The 19,750-nt window shown below is 41.5% G+C and overlaps 1 protein-coding gene across 2 annotated transcripts in view; it reads left to right on the top strand.

The window, feature by feature from the left end:
• ITFG1 (integrin alpha FG-GAP repeat containing 1) overlaps positions 1 to 19,485 on the top strand; it is a 114,894-nt gene extending 95,409 nt beyond the window's left edge. Inside the window, exons 15-18 of one of the 2 annotated variants that reach the window (XR_014567093.1) lie at positions 6,100 to 6,224; positions 7,401 to 7,483; positions 14,521 to 15,368; positions 15,741 to 19,485. Coding sequence is in view for 1 of the 2 variants with exons in the window: in XM_083750510.1 (XP_083606636.1) it covers positions 6,100 to 6,224; positions 7,401 to 7,483; positions 14,521 to 14,638; positions 18,307 to 18,366 (386 nt within the window). In the remaining variant the exon portion in view is untranslated. The remainder of the gene's footprint in view (positions 1 to 6,099; positions 6,225 to 7,400; positions 7,484 to 14,520; positions 15,369 to 15,740) is intronic. The other variant, XM_083750510.1, reaches the window with a different exon arrangement.
• Positions 19,486 to 19,750: the final 265 nt, after the last annotated feature.

Below are 19,750 nucleotides of genomic sequence, written 5' to 3'. Positions count from 1 at the left end.
CAAATGATTTCTCATTGGCTGGAGTGGGCTATCATATTATCTATGATCCTCCTCCACAGTTGGAGGCAGCAATGCTTCTGAATACCAGTTGCTGGGAACCACAGAAGGAGAGAGGGCTCTTGTGCTCAGATTCTCCTTGAGGGCTTCCTACGGGCATCTGGTTGGCCACTGTGAAAACAGGCTGCTGGACTAGATGGGACATTGGCCTGATCCAGCAGTTTCTTCTTGGGTTTTTATGTATTGGTTTTGTCAAGCATTACCGTTTCCTGATTCTTCATCCGCACCTCTTTCCAAACAATAACACCACCGTTTGCATGTCCAGCCATGTTTGTTTGTTTTTCTGTCATTCTTCGCTTAAATTGTATGTAGCAACCTTTCTGCATCACTTATGCATGGTGGGGCATGTATGAGTGAAGGAACTCCCCTGTGAAAGAATTGGGTGTTTGTCGGAAAGAACTCTGGTAAATGAGCAGTTTGTCTGGTCAAGTAACTCAGCTTGTTTCATAATGACAGTATGAAGTCAAGCCGCCGTATTTAAAAATCAGTTTAAAATATAGTGTGGAAATTCCCCATTTGTGTCACCTGTCAGGTTCATCATCAAGTCAACAAAAGCACTGAGGTGAATTAGGCATGTCGGCCGTGCAGTCTGTGTGGGGCTTGAGCCACCTGCAACTTGGGGCTTCTAGAACAGAGAAAAGAAAGGAACAAAATGGTTCTAAGAGCTGGCTATTATCCTGCCTGTGAATTGCTAGTATTTACTATGAATTGTTGCTGCATTTGATGCCACAGTGTGCAACGCTTGAAAATGAGGGGATGGATTTCTGTAAACAAGATGGAGGCCTGCAGAAGTAGTGTCCAGTGGAGAATTGAACATGATCTTAGTTTAGGTTTTGAATCTAATTAGAACTCTGCCATTTATTAATTATCCTTCAGCTTTTTGACAAGCAAACTATGAATGACTTGGCAGTACAAAGAAATCGATAAGCGCTCAGTACATTAGTGCTTTCCTTGAGTTGCTCCATTTGTTTATTTTTTAGATTTTGCCTCAGTTGCTGGCTGTTCCTGCATGCATATTTTTCAGTGACAGAGGCTTGTCATCCTAAACAAATTACTCCTATTTCCAGCCACTAAAACCCAAGAAGTTCACATATTAAATAGAGCAAGGAACAACTGATTCTTTCCTAATCTAAAGGTACGAAATGTGTGGTGGGCTGTAAATTGAAACTAGAGTTTCTTCTAACACCTGAATTTGAATCCTCTAATAGAAATGTAAATTAGGAGCCTTTCTTGCACAGGTGGCACCCTAGTACCAGGCCATTTTTCTGTGTCCACCTTCTCCCATTCATGTTTGGGTTTATTTACCCCACGATGAATAACCTAGTCTAACCTGCATCCCCCAAACCTGCACACATGAGTCCTGCTCCACAGTTTGGGTGAGCTGTAGAAATCTTAAGGGGAAAGATGGAGATCCAGTTGGAGACCAGGTGGCCTGCCTTACCTTCCCCGATACAGGATCCTGAGCCTTCCAAATTATTTATCATACCCTAAAGTCTGTGGCTCTTGCTTTCCCCATAGTGCAGATCCAAGAGGGAAACATCCCAGTTAAAATGCACTCCAGTGTCTTTAAAATTCACAACAACAAAAATTCCTTCCAGTAGCACCTTAAAGACCAACTAAATCAGTTCTTGGTATGAGCTTTCGTGTGCATGCACACTTCTTCAGATAAGGTGTGGATACTGTTTCTGGTTGTATATCTCCGCCCCCCCTCCCCCGCAAAAAAAAGAAGATACTCTAGTGCAGGGCTTTCCAAACTTTCCATGTTGGTGACACACTTTTAAGCCATGCATCATTTTACAACACAGTAATTCAGTTTTAATAGCAAACCAGAGGTTGAAACCAACCCCTTTCCTGCCCTGGCAGAAGCATGGAGAGCGTTCACGCAACATACCTACCGTATTTTCCCCATAAGGCGCACCTAGTTTTTTGGGGGGAGAATAAAGGGGGGGGGAATTATTTGTCCCCCGACCCCAGCTCTGTATCTGAAGAAGTGTGCATGCACACGAAAGCTCATACCAAGAACTGATTTAGTTGGTCTTTAAGGTGCTACTGGAAGGAATTTTTTTTTGTTTTGACTATGGCAGACCAACACGGCTACCTATCTGTAACTTTAAAATTCACATTTTTGTCCTAACGTTTACCTCCTACTACTGTGGTCAATATTATTGATTTTGTTCTGCCACTGCTTGCCTAATCACTCTGAATGTCAGAAAATCATATTAAAAAACCGGAATGACTCCGTGGAATGCCTTTATTCTGCTGCCTATACCCAAGATTCACTGCTCATGTTCTGGTGGCGATTTCAGATATTTCGGCATTGTTTGATGCGTCTATTGTGCACTGAATGCTTTTGATTGAAATTCCTATTATTGCTGAGATTCCTCCATCTTCCCTAGCTGAACATTGTACTGCTTCTTTGAGGAGTTAAGAATGAGCTGTTGTACCAGTGAACGTGGAATAGCAAGTGGTGGGAAAAGCCCTTGTGGACTGACCATCGCTTGGTCAAAGGTCCCAATTCCCATGTCCGGCATCTCCCATTAAAAGGAAAAAGTAACAGATAGGAAAGGTCTCCATCCCCGAACTGTTGCTTATGTGGACAATTTGTATGCAGGGGAGGCTGGTCCAATAGGGCATATGGGGCACAGCCCTATCAGCCTTGGCCTGCCCTCTTACTTACATCCTGTCGAGAGGGTGTCACTGCCCGTCAGCTTCCTTCTTCTTAGTCTTAGTGTTGCCCTTGTAGAGCTTGGCAGTGGGGAGCAAGGTGGGGGCAAAACTAGAGTCAGTTGGCTCTGCCTGTCATTGGATCTGGCTCCACTTACAATTTAGGCTCCCTGCCTTTCACCCTACCAGCCCCAATGGGCACCAGCCACCATTGCATGGACAGATAATTTGACCTGGCATAAGGCAGAAAATTCTATGTTCCCCTGAGAAGTCATGACAAGTGACATGATCTCTGCTGCTCCTGTGCACTGTGCTCAAACCATACGAGTTTAAGTGAGACTGATTCCTTGGATCTGTGAGTGTTTTACATTTCCCAGTTCTTTCTGTAACACTTTCATCAGCGATTGAGGCTTAAACTGTTGTTTTTGTTGCTGCTGCTGTTGCTGCTGCTGCTACAATAAGACTCCCTCTTCAAGCACTTGGTAACACTGTTCTCTTTTGTTGAAGTAATGTTTCATTGTCAGTGTGGTGGGTATAATTGCAATCTTCACCTGGCACAAGTATCTGAAGTCAATAAAACTGGGCACACGGCCATGCTAGGATACGAAACAAAGTCTCAGAATATGAATTAAAGATGGCAAACTTCATTGCCCCTTGTTCCTTTTGACACTTGCATAAATTGTCAACTCTGTCAATCAGTCCTAATCCCCAGATCAACACAGTGAAGGAAGACATACATTCCAAACAGGCAGCTCACTACTGCTGACTCTATTCTCAAGAAATATGTTTACATAGTTCTGCATATGAGAGTTGAATATTTAGATATTACAGTGTGAGTTCCATTTAAATATAAATGGCCTAGAGGCAATGGAAAGTGAAAACGCTGCTGGCATGATGCAGAGGTGGTCTCTCCATAATCGCTTGGGGAAGTTGTAGAGCCAACACAGGGATTGTTATGCATGCAATTTTTGGTTTGTCAGTGACACTCTTTAGAACCATCATATAGAAATTATAGTGGCTGCTATTGTATATAAGCCTGTCCTATGTGGAAATAAACTTACCCTTTTAAGTTAAACCATCAGCCCAGTTCGGGGAAGTTTTTAATTAAAAACAGCCCTGTTCAGGGAAGTTTTTAATGTGTGACATTTTAATGTATTTTTAATCTTTGTTGGAAGCCACCCAGAGTGGCTGGGGAAGCCCAGACAGATGGGCAGGGTACAAATAAATTATTATTATTATTATTATTATTATTATTATTATTATTATTATTATTATTATTACCAAGGAACAACCACATGGTTTCATTCATGTGAATAGTGTCACCGAGTGCAGTAATAGTACTGAATTACTTGGGGTTGTATCCAGCTAAGATCAACTCAGGGTAGGCACACTGAAATTAATTAGTCACAGCCATCATTTTCAAATAGATCTGCTCTGAATAGGACTAATATTGGATACAAACATGTTACGTGTACAATTTTGTGCTGAGTAAGTTTGCTGCTGCAGACCAAGATGAAGAGGAGAACCATTATTCTAGTTCATCCTGAAAATAAAGTGGAAATTCTCAGCAGCTTTTAAGCACCGGAAGATCAAAAAGTCAACCATTAGATGTGTGAAAAGTTCTGACAATTCCACTTTACCGTTACATGCGCTCCCACCTTATCTGTCCAAAAGTGTATCTTGCCTCACAGGAATACAAAGATGGTTTTGACTAAGGAAAGGAGTTCAGAGGGTGCATTAAGGTGTGATAAGTCATGCCTAATTGCAGTGACAAAACTCTGCCTTCAAGCTCCCATCTATCACAAAAGCTGAGTGATTTATTGTATTGTAATTTACATCTCCTGTATCTTACTGCTTCATTTAAGGCCCTTGATTTAAATGCTGGAGCACGTCTTGGAGCACACAAAACATAGAAAGAATGCCATCATTATAACTATAGCAAAATGAAATGATGGGTCAAGGTGGTATATTCATCACAAACATACCTCCAGATTTATTTTATAAACAAAGTTAAGGACTAAGCGCCAGAGGTGGGTGCAGTGGGTAATCTGTAGCTCTCCTGATTTTGTTGGACTTCAACCCCAGGTGGTCATTGGTTGATGGCAGTTACTGTTATTTATATCCCACCTTTTAGCCAGAGCCAAGACTCAAATGGGCTCACAAAAATTAAAACAAATACCAATAGAACAAACATAGCTAAAAACATATAAAAAGTTATGGTTAAAAAGTAATTAAACTATCTATGGAGTTCAAACTATGTAAAAAAAACAACAACATCTAGAGTAAAAAGAATGGAAAAAAGTGCAGCACACTATTAAAAGCCCTTTCCTTAAAAGCGGCCAGTTTCCAAATCCTGCTGGAATAAAAAAGATCTTCACCTGCCAGTGGAAGGACAAAAGGGGAGAGCCAGTCTAGCCCTTCTAGGAAGGGAGTTCCAAAGTCTGGGGGCAGCCACCAAGAAGTCCCTCTTCCGCATTCCCACCAAGCATGTCTGAGTGTGGTGGGACTGAGAGAAGGGTCTCCTCCCCTGAAGATCTCAGAGCCCAGGTAGGTTTGTACAGAAGAATACAGTCCTTCAGAGACCCTAGAATCATAAAATGGTAGAGTTGGAAGGGCTGAGGGTCATCTAGTCCAACCTTCTGCAATGAAGGATTCTCAACTAGATCATACATGACAGATTGCCATTCAACCTCTGTTTAAAAAACATACAAGGAAGGAGAGTCTACCATCTCTTCTCGGTGTCCACTTTCAAACAGCTCTTGCCATCAGGACATTCTTCCTGCTACTTCATCTCCCTTGAATCCATTAATTTGAGTCCTAGCCTTTGAAGCAGGAAGAAACAAGCTTGCTCCATCCTCCATGTGACAGCTCTTTAGATATTTTAAGATATCTCCACTCAGTCTCCTCTTTACCAGGCTAGATATACCCAGTTCCATCAACCCTTCCTCATAAGGTTTGCTTTCTGCTCTAGGAAGGCATCATCCAAGTCATCTGATTTGGAGATCTATAGCAGACACACACAGTATGGTCAATGTTGTTTCCCTCTCCTACAATTTTACCCATATACTCTCAATCTGTCATTACACTGCTAGTCACTGTTCACAGTAGTGAGCCATACAGACCAATGGTCTGACTCAGCAACAGGCAGCTTCCTGATTCCCAGACCTATCTGCAAGGTAATGTATGTGAGGTGCTTGGAACTCTCCAAAGTATTATATCAATGCTAAATGTTTCTGCTGTTAAAAGGTATTAATGGGTTTTAGGGCTCAAATATGGGCTCAAAAGAGCACCTAATCCTATGACTCTAAACCAAAAATGTTTTGCTTAGAAGGCCTTAAGCAATGTATTCATTGTGTCATCTTTTCAATTGCATTCCAGCGGGACAACTGAGTCAATCAGCACATTTTGCCCTCCAGCTCCCATATAATGTGCTAGGCCTGGGACGCAGCGCTAATTTTCTTGATCACTTGTATGTGGGCATTCCTCGCCCATTAGGTGAAAAGGTATGTTGGGACCCCAGTTCACATATAATTGTATTGATATCAACGTGCATTTGGTTTCATACCTTGCTCAATATCACGTTGGCTTCTTCTTAAAAGGGTGGGATGGTGAGAATGTGTTGATGTGGGCTTCAGCCAGAGAATTGTGGTTTCCATGGCTGACCTACAGGTTAAAATGACCAGGTAAACAGGCCCAGTGGAATCCCAGTTGACCTTTTCCCTGCAGCATGGGCATTTTTGTTGTTTAAAGTCCTTTGAGACCTTGGAAAGGCATTCTCAACCTGGAATACCTTTAACATTATGGTTGTACCTAAGCCTGATTGGATCAGGGACGCGGGTGGCGCTGTGGGTAAAAGCCTCAGCGCCTAGGGCTTGCCGATCAAAAGGTCGGCGGTTCGAATCCCCACGGCGGGGTGCGCTCCCGTTGCTCGGTCCCAGCGCCTGCCAACCTAGCAGTTCGAAAGCACCCTCGGGTGCAAGTAGATAAATAGGGACTGCTTTCTAGCGGGAAGGTAAACGGCGTTTCCGTGTGCAGTTCTGGCTCGCCAGAGCAGCGATCTCACGCTGGCCACGTGACCCGGAAGTGTCTCCGGACAGCGCTGGCCCCTGGCCTCTTAAGTGAGATGGGCGCACAACCCCAGAGTCTGGCAAGACTGGCCCATACGGGCAGGGGTAACTTTACCTTTACCTTAAGCCTGATTGGGACCCAAAGGGCGTGGGTTTACATCTATTTTGGCCTCCACCCACAGGACATTCATACAGTTGTGAATCCTGATCAGAGAGGGTCTATCCCAGGCTGCCATTTTACGAACCTGATCCACTGTTTACTTAATTTTTTTTATGATAGCAAAAGGCAGGGTTCCCTCTAGCATTATTATCCCTTGATACATACATACACATACATACATACATACATACATACATACATACTGAAATGGCACTTATTTACTCTTAAGTTTTGTAAACTTATTTACTCTTAAGTTTTGAAAATGTATCAGGTCAAAATTGTTTTGTCTTTGAAAGTGGGAAGGAGCCAAACAGTCTTTTGGAAATGTCATTCCAGCCAGTTTTCTAAGATAATGAGAACGTTGAGATTTTGCTTTGACTGCACAGTAGAATTAAGAATGAAATGAGCTCGCAAGACATTTACTGAGTGCTTTCATTTTTTCCCTCTTCCAGTCTATAAGGAAACAGGAATGGACAGCCATCATCCCAAACTCCCAGCTGATCGTCATTCCATATCCTCACTACTCCCCTCGAAGGTAATGCCACTGATTTAAATCCTGTCATATGAGTTGCAATGGCTGTTGATTTTAAGGATATTGAGCCTATGCTGTGCTTGGAGCCAGACCGTTTCCTTTTCTCACAGAAATCCTGGTATACTCAAAAATCTAACTACTTTCCTCGTTCACACAGCACATAGCTAAACTATAGAACTCACTCACACAGGAGACAGTGATGGCCACCAAATTGGGGGGGGGGGGCCAGAGGCTATCGGTGGCTCCTAGCGACAAAGACTATGTCCTACCTGCACTCTCAGAGGCATCATACATCTGAATGCCAGTTTCTGCAATCTGCAAGCAGGCAAATGTTGTACTTGTGTACGGCTTGCAGGCTTCCCGCAGACATCTGCACAGACACCATGAGAACAGGATGCTGGACCAGATGGGCCTGATCCTGCAGGTGCCTCTTATGTCCTGAGTTGCAGAGAGAATATACCAAGCTTTGGCTGTGCCCCAGAAGCAGAGTATAATTCTATAAGCATAGGGCCATATCGCTTGGACTAAAATGAGACAAAGTCTTTAGAGCAATTTAATAAGAGTGTTGGTAGTGATGATGGTGAAGCCTCTGGCTGTGATTGGCTGAGTTGTTGCCATTGGCTCGAGCTGCTTAGAAATGAAAGAACAGAGCGATGAGCATGGGATTGGGACTCTTAAGAGATTTAGGCAATGACAGGCTAATAAAGTCCCCCCCCCCCCCGGCTATTGGGAAATTAGGTTTGGTGTGGGAAAGGTCCTGAGAAATGAGGGAAAGAGCAGAAGGTTTATGGAGCGAGTCTGAGGGGATTATGCAGAGAAGCAAAACTGGCATAGAGAATCGGCAGGTTGAAGCTGTAGGGGCGAAAATGGGTGACAAAGACAACAGAGAGAAATAATTCCTGTCCAAAGAATGAGCAAAGCTGAAAGTGGGCATGTGATCAGGAGCTATGGACATGAGGTACTCACTTTCACATACTGGCTGACTGCAGGTTTCTGGAAACTTAGGCAAGCCTTATTGGATGGAAGCTGTGCAATTGCAACCTCTCAGAAGATGTTCCCTGTGGGTTGTGTTAACTGGCAGGGTTTTTTAAAAAAGAAAGAAAGATTCCAAAGAATTGACCATAGATGTATAATTCCTTAAAACGTGTCTTCATAAAATGTGTTCTGTCTGGGGGTTTTGGTTTTCTTTGCCAAGTAGCAAATGTAATTGTGGAGACAATGGCTTCCTGAGAAGTTTGGTTCTAATCAAATATACATTCTCTGTGTCCAGTGAAGTGCAAAAAGATTTCTATTCAGATTTCCAGCACATGCTGCGTGTTGCCATGGCTCTTTGAATTCTGTTGTAATTAGGGGCACGAAACTTGCTTAGCAGAGGATTTCCACAATGAAATCCCCTTGAAATAAAGTCCCATTTGTATGAAAGTAATTGGCTTTCCTTCCCAGCTGCCCTTATATTTGGCCTACTAGGAACCCCCTTGACATATAGTAAAGTTAAAAATGTGCCGTAGGTAGTGTTTATTTACTTATTTATTTACTTATGCACTGCTTTTCCAATGTGTTCCTCATGGCTTCCCACAGTTGCACAGAAAAACAAAAAAACAAAAATAAAAATAAAACTACAATCAACAAATCAATAAAATAACTAAAAGCTACATAGATAGATGTGTATGGTTTATAATTTGGTGATTTTATCTCTGTAGTTGTGCTCTTATTGTGATGACCAGTGCAAGGAAATTTCAGTTTTACTTAAAATAAAAGAAAGAATTTTTTATTTTATTTTTTGCATCAGTCACCAACCATTGCAATTTATATGCAGAATACATCTCATTGAATGTATGCAATATATTTGTGTAATTATGTTGATATTAAAGCTCCACGCTTGGATAGAAACTATTTTTCTTTAACCACAAACAATTGGTTGTAACCTGAGGTATCGAACAGGCTGTAAACAGCAACTCATTGCTTCCAGATGCCCAGGAAAAGACCATTTCCTTTTAATCCACACTTGGGCAGCATGGATAAATATGGGACAGGAGGGCAAGCAAAAGATTTTACAAGTCAGTAACTCTTGTGGCACTTATTTACAGGCTGATAAACTTGAATTTCTAGGCTGATAAATTGGTGTCCATCTCTCCCTTTCAGAAAAGCAAAATCACTTGAATTACTACACTCTTTTTACTTCTCTTATGATGGTGATATATGTATATACTTATACCATTGGTTCATATATCCAGGGACCCAGAGAAAAACTATATGAGAATAGGACCATTTTAAAACTAAAAGCTATAGAGACCTACCCTTGCCTTAATAATTGATCACATTTTGTGATTATCTTCTCTGTTTGTAAACTTTCTCTAAATCTCGTGGGTGATATGCAAATGTGCCTGTCCACTACAGCATATTTTTGCTTTTGCAAAAATCTCTTCCCCCTTCAGCCCCCCATGTTCCCCCCATATCTACTCCAAAGTGTTGGGGGAGGACTCTTGATCAGATTTGGGGTGGCTGAGGGATGGAGAGATGAGAGAAGAAAGGGGAACTTGCTTGTGCAGCACTGGATACCATTCCATATATCCACATTTGACATCACAGGCCATTTGAGATAAAAAGAGACTACATTGTGCTATTAAAAGCAATCAGAAGCAGCTTGCATAAAACAAGGAACCGCCACCCTTTCCCCCTAGGGATTTCTGGAGAGGAAATCACTTATTACGCTCTTCCATACATAGGCAACCTCCCTCTGTTCCCCCCTCCCCCAATCTTTCCAACTACCTCTACTTTGAAAAAAGTCGGAAAACTACTAAAACTAAACCAGGGTGTTGGTTCAGTTATTGTTTTTTCCAAAGGTGTTTGCCTTGAAATCCATTGGCAAATATTAACTCATTGCCCTGTTGGCAGCACTGATTCCTTCCGCTTCCCAGTGCCCACTAAGATGGAAGAAACTTACCTAATAGAACAAATTCTTCCTGCCATCAGATGTACAGGTGATCGAGACAAACTGACCAGCCATCACACTTGTAAGAAGGCAGAATGAAATGATTGCCCCTCATGGAGATATATCCTACCCCTAATTTGCATGTCAAGCGTGATGGCCATTTCACTGATGTTCAGGCAACCAGATTTCTCTGGAGTTGTGAACTGGATCTTTAATTATCTTTCTGTGCAGATTAGGGGGGGTTGAGACTGTCTTGGTGTACAGTAAGCTCACTGTAGACACACTCTGTAGATAAAATCATAGAACTGCAGAGTTGGAAGGAACCCAAAGGGTCATTTAGTCCCAGCCCCTGCCATGCACCTTCTACCTAGGCAAGCAAGAAGGATTATCAAATTCAGTGATACAATCAGGTCAAGAAAAGACACTTGCAAAGCAGGTCTGGTGTGTCCTGGGAAGAGCCCAAAGGGCCAGATAGAGAGACCAGGATGGCCACATTTGGCCCACAGGCCTGAGGTTCCCAAACCCTGCTAGATTCCATCAGTAACCAATCACTACGAAAAGATGGAAGGAAAGGTTGGAGCAGATTTTAATGTTCATTCTCCACCCAGTCAACACCTTGTCATGTACTGCAGGGGGAAGAAAAGCAAATTACTCCTACAACCAACATACTGTAGGTAGGAAGACTGACATATTCAGATACACTTCCGAAAATGCTTACCAAATATGTTGAAATATTATAGATATCATGCTATTGATCACCATGTGAAGTACCCCGAAGCGTTCAGTTAACTCTGTAATCCAGTTCAAGCTCCATTGAATCCAGATGCAATAAATGTCACAAGAGCGACTGTTACAATAATGTCTCATTTAGTCAAAGCAACACAGTGGGCTGTGCTATTGCTCCTTTTAACCAGCATCGAGTAAATTCTGGTGCTAATATTTTAGGAGCTGTTGGTGTAGTACTACTTCTTCCTACAAATGTGTTTTTAGTCATTTATCTCTCATTTTGCTCCTTGTGTTTTCTGAAAGAATTGCTCTCTCAAATTTATGCCTCTTATAAAATGCACATTGATTTTAGTTTTCAGTCAGTTTCAAGATTTATTGATTGCAGTGGCTGACCTCAGTGGCCAATAAATCTTTATTGTAATCCTAAAACAAAACTATGCTTGTTTGTTAGAGAGATCACAGCTTTATTAATCTTTGAAATAAAGCAGTAGCACTTGAAAAAGTGAAAAGAGAATGCAGTTTTGCTTTATACTAATGTAATCACATGGTAGTTGAGAGATATTAAACAAAGGAGAATGTATTCTGCCACCTGCTTGCTCCAAAGCAATCTAATCGATCTTTCCGCAGATATGTGGTTCAGCTTCGTGTTCTAGTTTTTGAAATGGCCTGTGTGCCTTTGGGAGGAGAGATCAGAAAATATTTTTGTGGGAAAAGTTCATTATATGTTGTTTTAAAAAACAGTGAGCATTGAAATGCAGTACTAAGGGATCCGGAAAGTCATTTTCAAGCTAGATTTAATTAATGTAACCATCTCCTATCATAATTTATACTTGACAAGCTTGTGACCTTTTTGTATGGCTTGTCTAGAAAAGCTTCTGTAAATCTTCCATTTTAGTAAAATGGTTTGTTATTCTAATTTGCCTTTGCTTTGTTGTTGTTGTTGTTGTTGTTGTATTCTTGTTTTTATTTTTTTTCAGTTGTGACAGTTGGGTTTTTGTTGTTGTTTTGATTTTCACCAGTCTAACAGATGTAGTAAAATATTGGATTTAGACCATAGTATTCATTGTGCCCCAGTAGGATTTTTATATAGTAGTTGAGTTAATTTGCATCCCAAAGCAGAATTTTACCCTTAGAATATAGTTTTGTCTGAGGAATAGAAGTGTATAGTGAGACTTTGCCCTGTGAACCCACAAATGAGAGTGCAGAGGGGGTCATTGTCCTCCAGTTTTTCTTGGAACTACACTGCATCCTTACTAGGCACTTCAGGTTGTTCACCCCATGCATATTATGTGGTGTCGTGGATACTGAAACGTTGGTGGCTCAGTGTGCATTGACTCTGTGTTCAGCCCAAAGTAGGAGGAAACAGGAATGCATCAAGGGAGATTAGTCAGATTACGCCATTTACAAGGCATCTGAAGTTAGATCAAGGAAGCCCCCAAGTCATTCTGTAAACACAGGCATCCTCCCAAAAATGCTGCATTTTGCCTTTTTTTAAAAAAAGTGATCACTGATTTTTTTTTAAAAAAAAGTTGTCGTTGTGGGAAAACCATTGCACCTATTATTCTGAAAGTATTCATCCCCTGAGAAGGGAGAACCATTATACTGAATTCTAAGACTTTTTTGCTTTTTTTTAAAAAAAACACCTTAAAAGCTTGCTGCACAAAATCCTTCAGTGAAACTGTCTGCAATTTGGCAGGCTTAATCCACCCTGGAGGAGTGCCTTTATCTGCAAATTTTGTCCACTTCCGGGGAAAAAAGGGGGGAAATGCAGCCATTTTTAGATTTCCCATTGTAATCAGTGAGGGGGAGGGAACAGTGTTTCAGACCCGAATAACAGGTTGACCCAGAAACACATGGGGTTGTAGCCCATTAAAATCTCCTCAGAGGAGACCCGTGGGTATTAGTAGACTTCAGTTATGTCATGCCAATTAATTTCAGTGGGTCTGTTCTGCATAGAACTAACAGTAGATGCAAGCCATAGAGCGGATTCAAAACAGGTGAGTTGGCTTCCCTTGGCCAAAGATACAAGTTAAATATTTTGGCTGGCACAAACCCCTAGTAAATACCTTCCATAAAATAAGCCCCTAGAATGAAATTGAATGGAATGCACGATTTTGCAAAATGCTTTAGAAGAAGCCTTGTGCTTGGACCCCTGGGGAGTGTTTCACCTTATCCTAAAGAGTATGCTGGCAATTAACTCTGGAGCCATACTTTTTTCAATCCTAATACTTCTTTTCTTCAAGCAGACCTAAGGATTACAGAAGCACATAGTTTGCACCCCCCACCATCCAAAAACAAGAGAGGGATCAATTACAAAAACGGGAGCAGGGGTTGGAGAATGTATTTTAAATGATCTCCTGACGGGTATATTATGATTGTGTTGTTTTCTGCATGCCTGAGTTGGAACCACACTCCACAAATGGGACAGTTAAGAGTTCATTTTGCTGAAACACATTAACTCAGATCGATATGAAACCGTTGCCTGGGCTGTGAGAAAAGAGCAAAATGACACATCATGGGCTAAATGCCGCCTTGTGGCTTTGAATTGACATCCTGTTTATGAACTTCCAATAATCAATGGAGCCATTTGCAAAGCACGCCACAAGAACACTTGAAGTTCTTTTGTGTTTCGGTACCCCAAAGATAATTTAAGAATTCTTATGTATATTATTTCCAAACTCCATACGCCGTTTTAGTGCTAGCTGAGAAAGGAAAACCTTTTGATGTTAGCATACTTTGAGTGTGATGCATTTGTAAGCTTATAAACTCAGAACATAGCAATATCATCTGAAAAGTGACTTTGGTAAAGATGATGGAAAGGGTTGCCTTTGCTCTGTTTTGGTATATTTTGCCGATAATTCTTCTCTGCTAAAGCCTTTGAAGGAAGCTTTATTGCAGTGTAGTTTCCTGTATTTAATAGAACCCCGTTAAAAACAGGAGCTGGAGAAATACACCTACCAGTTTTTCCCAATTTGTACTGCCTCATATCATGGGTGTAGTTCCTTCCTGAAACATGTGGCCTTTCATACTCAGAGACTAATATGCAGTAGATTATCTTCTCACTGCTGCTGCCTCCTGCTTCCTAAATCCTTCCTTTTCTCTGCGCATTGTCTCTGCTTCCAAAAGCGAACATCAACTTTGCAGTGAGTCAACACATCAAACGACAAGTCAAAATGTTACTCTGACACGACAAACGTGCCCTGGCTGGGGAGCAGGGAGATGATCTTAACTCATTGCTTTACATCCCATAGAGCTCCAAATCAAATAGGCCCAAAGTCAGGCAGCTTTTTATCATTCTGCTTTCCATAATCTCTGTGGAACATCTTGCCATCAGTCCTGAAAGTAAACTGATGTTTTCTTGGATTCTCCTTTATACCCACAGCTGGAGTGCCAAGCTGTACCTAACCCCAAGTAACATCGTATTGCTGACGGCTATTGCCCTAATTGGGGTCTGTGTCTTCATCCTGGCAATAATCGGCATACTTCACTGGCAAGAGAAGGTAAGCTTAATTTGTTATGAGTGTTTGTCTTCCTCGCATCAGGTTCAGACAATACAACATTGCAAACCAAACTCCGCATCATCCTTTTTTTAATTAAGCCTTTCACTTTGGGAAAAGTTGCCATTTTCAGCATGATGATTTTGAGTCATTTCTTCAATAAACAACGGGGGAAATAATGCATGTTAAAGTATGCAGAAGGTCCCAGAATTAGACTCCTATTAAAAATATATTGAGTAACAAGATTGAGAAAAATGTCTGCTTGAGACCTTGAGAAGCCATTGCTAGTCAGAATGGATAGTGGGTTACCCCCGGCCCCAAATCAAGCTTGGCCTTAATGATGGGATGGGGGCAGGTATTGCAGCTAGCTATCCATCCCAGTCTTTCTGAGCAAGTCATATGGGGAGGATTAGATCTGCCCCTCCATACTGGCCTTAGCTGGTGGATGAATGCCATGTTCCTTTAATAAAGTTGTGGCCTACTTATTCCCGTGCATTCGTGTCTTCCTCTTTCTTTCTTTCTTTTTCTTTCTTTCTTTCTTTCTTTCTTTCTTTCTTTCTTTCTTTCTTTCTTTCTGCAATACAATATGTCACTTGAAATTGCAGGTGGGAGTCACATTTTTGAATTCTCATCAATATTAAAAACAACCCTGTATGTAGAAAACTAGCACAGCTGGACTAGAAACTCCCCAATGAGCTAGGTGTTTTTTTTAAAGTGGAGTTACTTTCCATAAGTAAGGGACACGGGTAGCACTGTGGGTTAAACCACAGAGCCTAGGACTTGCAGATCAGAAGGTCGGCGGTTCGAATCCCCACAACGGGGTGAGCTCCCATTGTTCAGTCCCTGCTCCTGCCAACCTAGCAGTTCGAAAGCACATCAAAGTGCAAGTAGATAAATAGGTACCGCTCCAGCGGGAAGGTAAACGGCGTTTCCGTGTGCTGCTCTGGTTCGCCAGAAGCGGCTTTGTCATGCTGGCCACATGACCCAGAAGCTGTACACCGGCTCCCTCGGCCAATAAAGCGAGATGAGCGCCACAACCCCAGAGTCGGTCACGATTGGACCTAATGGTCAGGGGTCCCTTTACCCTTACCTTACTTTCCATAAGTATCTGCCCTCTGCATTCTGAAGAGGTACTATCCCTTCCTCCCATCACATTTTGCTATATGTGGCCTCAGTACACAAGTCAAAAAGTGCCTTCGTTCGTTAAGCTTTGTTTCTGTGGCTGTGGCTTTGGATGTCTTGCTCTGCCTGTAGTTTAACTGAAAGATACTTGAGGCACGTTGTGACTCTGTCAATGAATGAAATTTAACCCATGCTTTCATTATTTTCAGTCAGGCTGTAATACAAAGGGATTTCTTCCCTCTTGTGTTTAAAAAACCCTTGCTGACTTTTTATTGACATGCTTCAAACCGTGATATTTTACCATGAGCAAAACTGACTGTTTTTCTCTATAGAAATGCATTGATCTGGAGAAGCCATTTGGGAGGCTTCTTTTCATACTACAAAAGGAAACTGTGTCCCAATTTCCCATATAGCTCTCCATTCACAGCAAACAGTTGAGCCAGCAGGGTAGCCAATAAGTGCTGCCGCCTAGCCAAGCTGTAATCATAACTGTCAAAATTACCGCATTTTAGACTCACGGCGCCTTGTCATTGGCATTCATGAAACAAAAGAGCAAGAGCTAAATGTTTAGAAAGGTTTTGCACGGCGCCTGGAAATTAGTAAGCCTATTGTCATAAACCCTTCCAAAGCGTTAACACGAAATGCCAAAGGCAGGAAGTACAGAAACAACCATGAAGTTAGATATTCGGGGTGGCACTCAACTCAGCAAACAGAACCAAGTTAGCAACAACTGTGCTTTTACTGAGCAGGGATATCTCTCACCTCTAAAGTATGAAATGCTGGCTGACTCCTCACACACCTCCAGCTTTATCAGGGGCATTAGCTGAAATTGGGAGGAAGACCGTGAAGGGCATTGCACTATTACAGGGGGGGGGAATGCATATTCTGAAGAACAGCTATTTGGGGAAGTTGACAAGCCGGTTGGGATCCGAAGGTGCCCCCTCACTTTTTATAATTCTACTAATCTTTTTAAAAACCAACTATTTTTGCAATAAATAAATAAAAACCATTCAAATCTAAATCCCACAGTTCAAGATGCATCTTTTAATTCTGTGTGCGAGAACTGGCATATAGCAGAGAAATAGCTCTGTATAAACCACAATGTATCCGAGGGGTGGTTTTTTTAGACTTTTGTGTTAAATGAGTCTTACAGGTAACCTTTTCAAAATGCCATGGAAGGGAGAGAGAAAGAGGATACAGCTGGCTTGGAATTACTGTTTGAAGGGAGCAACGGCAGGAATGGGAGAGGAGAGGAGCCAGCACATTATGCTCTGTGAATTTGCCAAGACTGGGAGTGGGATAGAAGGGAACATGTTGCAGGCTTCTTTTATACATTTGAGATGTGTCAGAGCCTTAGTGGCATGAGCATGTCACTGCCAAGAAGCCCGAAGTGATAACGCCTTAAAACCGGAGTTCTTTTCCTGAAAGATAAAAGGCCTGACAGCAAAATCCAGAAGGGTACTGTCAGTTCAACATGAAGTCCCAGAGTGCCCTTAGAGAGCAAGCACAGCTTGTCAGATAAGGATGAGGTAGGTGAGGGCAAACTTTTCACAAGCCACCTTAAGATGTAACAACCATTTCCCTTTCTGCACCAGGCCTCTCCTCAATTACAGGTGGATGTTTGTGCTTAGTCCACTAAACAGTAGAAAGGCAGGTTTATGGGCAGTTTTTACTGGACAGGTTGCCCAGGGCATATGGAAGATTGCAAACTGCAGAAGACATACCTGGACCAACATAGGTTATATATACCCCTTCCTTTGTTTAGAGAACGGGCATGTCAATCATCATGTGCAATGCTTACAAATATTTCCTTTTCCTGCATTGCAGTACAGTGGTACCTCAGGTTACATACTCTTCAGGTTACATACGCTTCAGGTTACACACTCCGCTAACCCAGAAATAGTGCTTCAGGTTAAGGACTTTGCTTCAGAATAAGAACAGAAATCGTGCTCCGGCGGCGCAGTGGCAGCAGGAGGCCCCATTAGCTAAAGTGGTGCTTCAGGTTAAGAACAGTTTCAGGTTAAGAACGGACCTCCAGAACAAATTAAGTACTTAACCCAAGGTACCACTGTACCTGTAATGATTATTTGAGCCAAACATTGTGGCTTATAAGTTTGCATTTCGAATAGTGGTTGAAGGCGAATGCTTTTTTAAAACACAACTGGAGCAAGCCCACCAGATGTTAGTCATTTTAGAGCTTCCCCTCACGTCTCAGCATATAAGCACAGTCCAGACAACAGGAAATCCTTGTGCACCAAGACTCATTTCTACTTTGACAATTATCGCTCTTAAAGAAAAGCATTTAATGAACCAGCCCAAAGCACTGGGCCATTAACACAAAAGAGAGTTGATCACTGACTGCAGTGGCCATTTCTCTTCTCCTCTAAAATGACACCTATTTAAGTACTAACCGTTAAGGCTTTTAGTGAGCTTTCCATTACCTCTTCACATGATAAAGCAGCTACTCCATGCAATTCAGTAACTCCGGAAGTCAAAATGCAAGATGCATTTACCAAAATATTCTCTTTCATCCCTCCCCCCCCCCCCAGAAAGCAGATGACAGAGAGAAAAGGCAAGAAGCCCATCGATTCCATTTTGATGCTATGTGATGCGCCTTAATATGTTGATGGAGGACGTACTACACATTTGCTTGGTCTCAGATACTGTATTCGGGCCTGCGAGGGCCAGGGGGGGGAGGGTATTGTTCCTGTGCTATTTGTAAATGTTGCATTGGTTTTAATTTATTTGTAAAGTGTTAAAATCAAGCCTGTTTCAACTTGGCCCTCCAATAATTGGTTGTATATATACTGAAAAACGTTTTCTCTTTCTTTTTAAAAAAGCTGTAAAATCTGCTTTAATAATGGATCATACTGCATGTGTTCAATTGTTTGCATATCCTCACTGTCTTCTGTACAACGACTCACGAAAAGGAAGTCGTATGTAAATTTTAGAAGTGAGTTTCAGTCAGCAAATTCCCCATTAGTGCTACTTGAGTAAGACTTGTCACTTACACATTCCACAAATGTGAATTGCATTTTTATAATTGTCAGATGAGTGAAGATATCTCATGCTATTCTGACTGTCCTCCAGGGTGTTTGATCTGTAGTTCTTTCGGTTACTCAGCTTTGTATGAATCTACGCAGCCAATCAAGTGAGAGGAAAGGCTGTAAATTGGAAGACACAAACACCCTAATAAGAAAAAGAAACTGGTCACAATGTTTATTGATATATTAATATTTTTAAGATGGAAGTATATAATTCAACTTCTATTTTAAATTATGCCTTCCTAAAGTGGAATAATTTTGCATGGCTTACTCACGGTTATCATGTAATTGCACTAAAGATTAATCATGATAAAAGTTGACCAATAAGGTGAAGTTATTGGGAAAGGAATAGGGAGAGAATCCACCATGGAAAACTATGTTGTATGATCTTTCCAAATTCACTTATAATCAAGGGCTGGACTGTGCTGTATTTTCATATAATCATACCAAACCAATTTTTTAATTTTTCTGCATTTGGCATGAATAAGAACAAAGAGAATTCCAGCTAAGTTTAAGAATCATTTTCCAAAAAGGAGGTATGGGCTTTTTTATTAAACAGATTTTGTTGAGAACATTCTTTGTATAATATGGTTGTTCCTTTATTCTTAGAGATTTATTTATAATTGACCATGATTTGAAAACTGTTGTCCTGCATTCCTAATAAATGGCATCTATTAAGTTAAATCATGCATGTTGGCTTAGTTTATGGATGGTGAATCTAAATGTTGCTTCTTTTCAATACAACATCTGTGTTCTCTGTGTGGCCCCTTGAATCAACCATTGAATCAATCTTGTCATTTTGGCATTGACCTGTAAAGGAAAAACAAAAGGGGAAAAAATGAGTCGGAGAAACGGGAAACACATGAACATGTGAAGCTGTCTTATGCTGAGTTACTCAGGCCGTTGGTCTACTCTGACAGCAACTCTCCTAGGTCTCACACACCAGTAG

Source organism: Podarcis gaigeae, assembly GCF_964106915.1.
Source record: "Podarcis gaigeae genome assembly, chromosome: 8".
In the NCBI taxonomy this organism is placed as follows: Eukaryota; Metazoa; Chordata; class Lepidosauria; order Squamata; family Lacertidae; genus Podarcis; species Podarcis gaigeae.
This window is presented reverse-complemented; position numbering and strand designations above follow the sequence as displayed.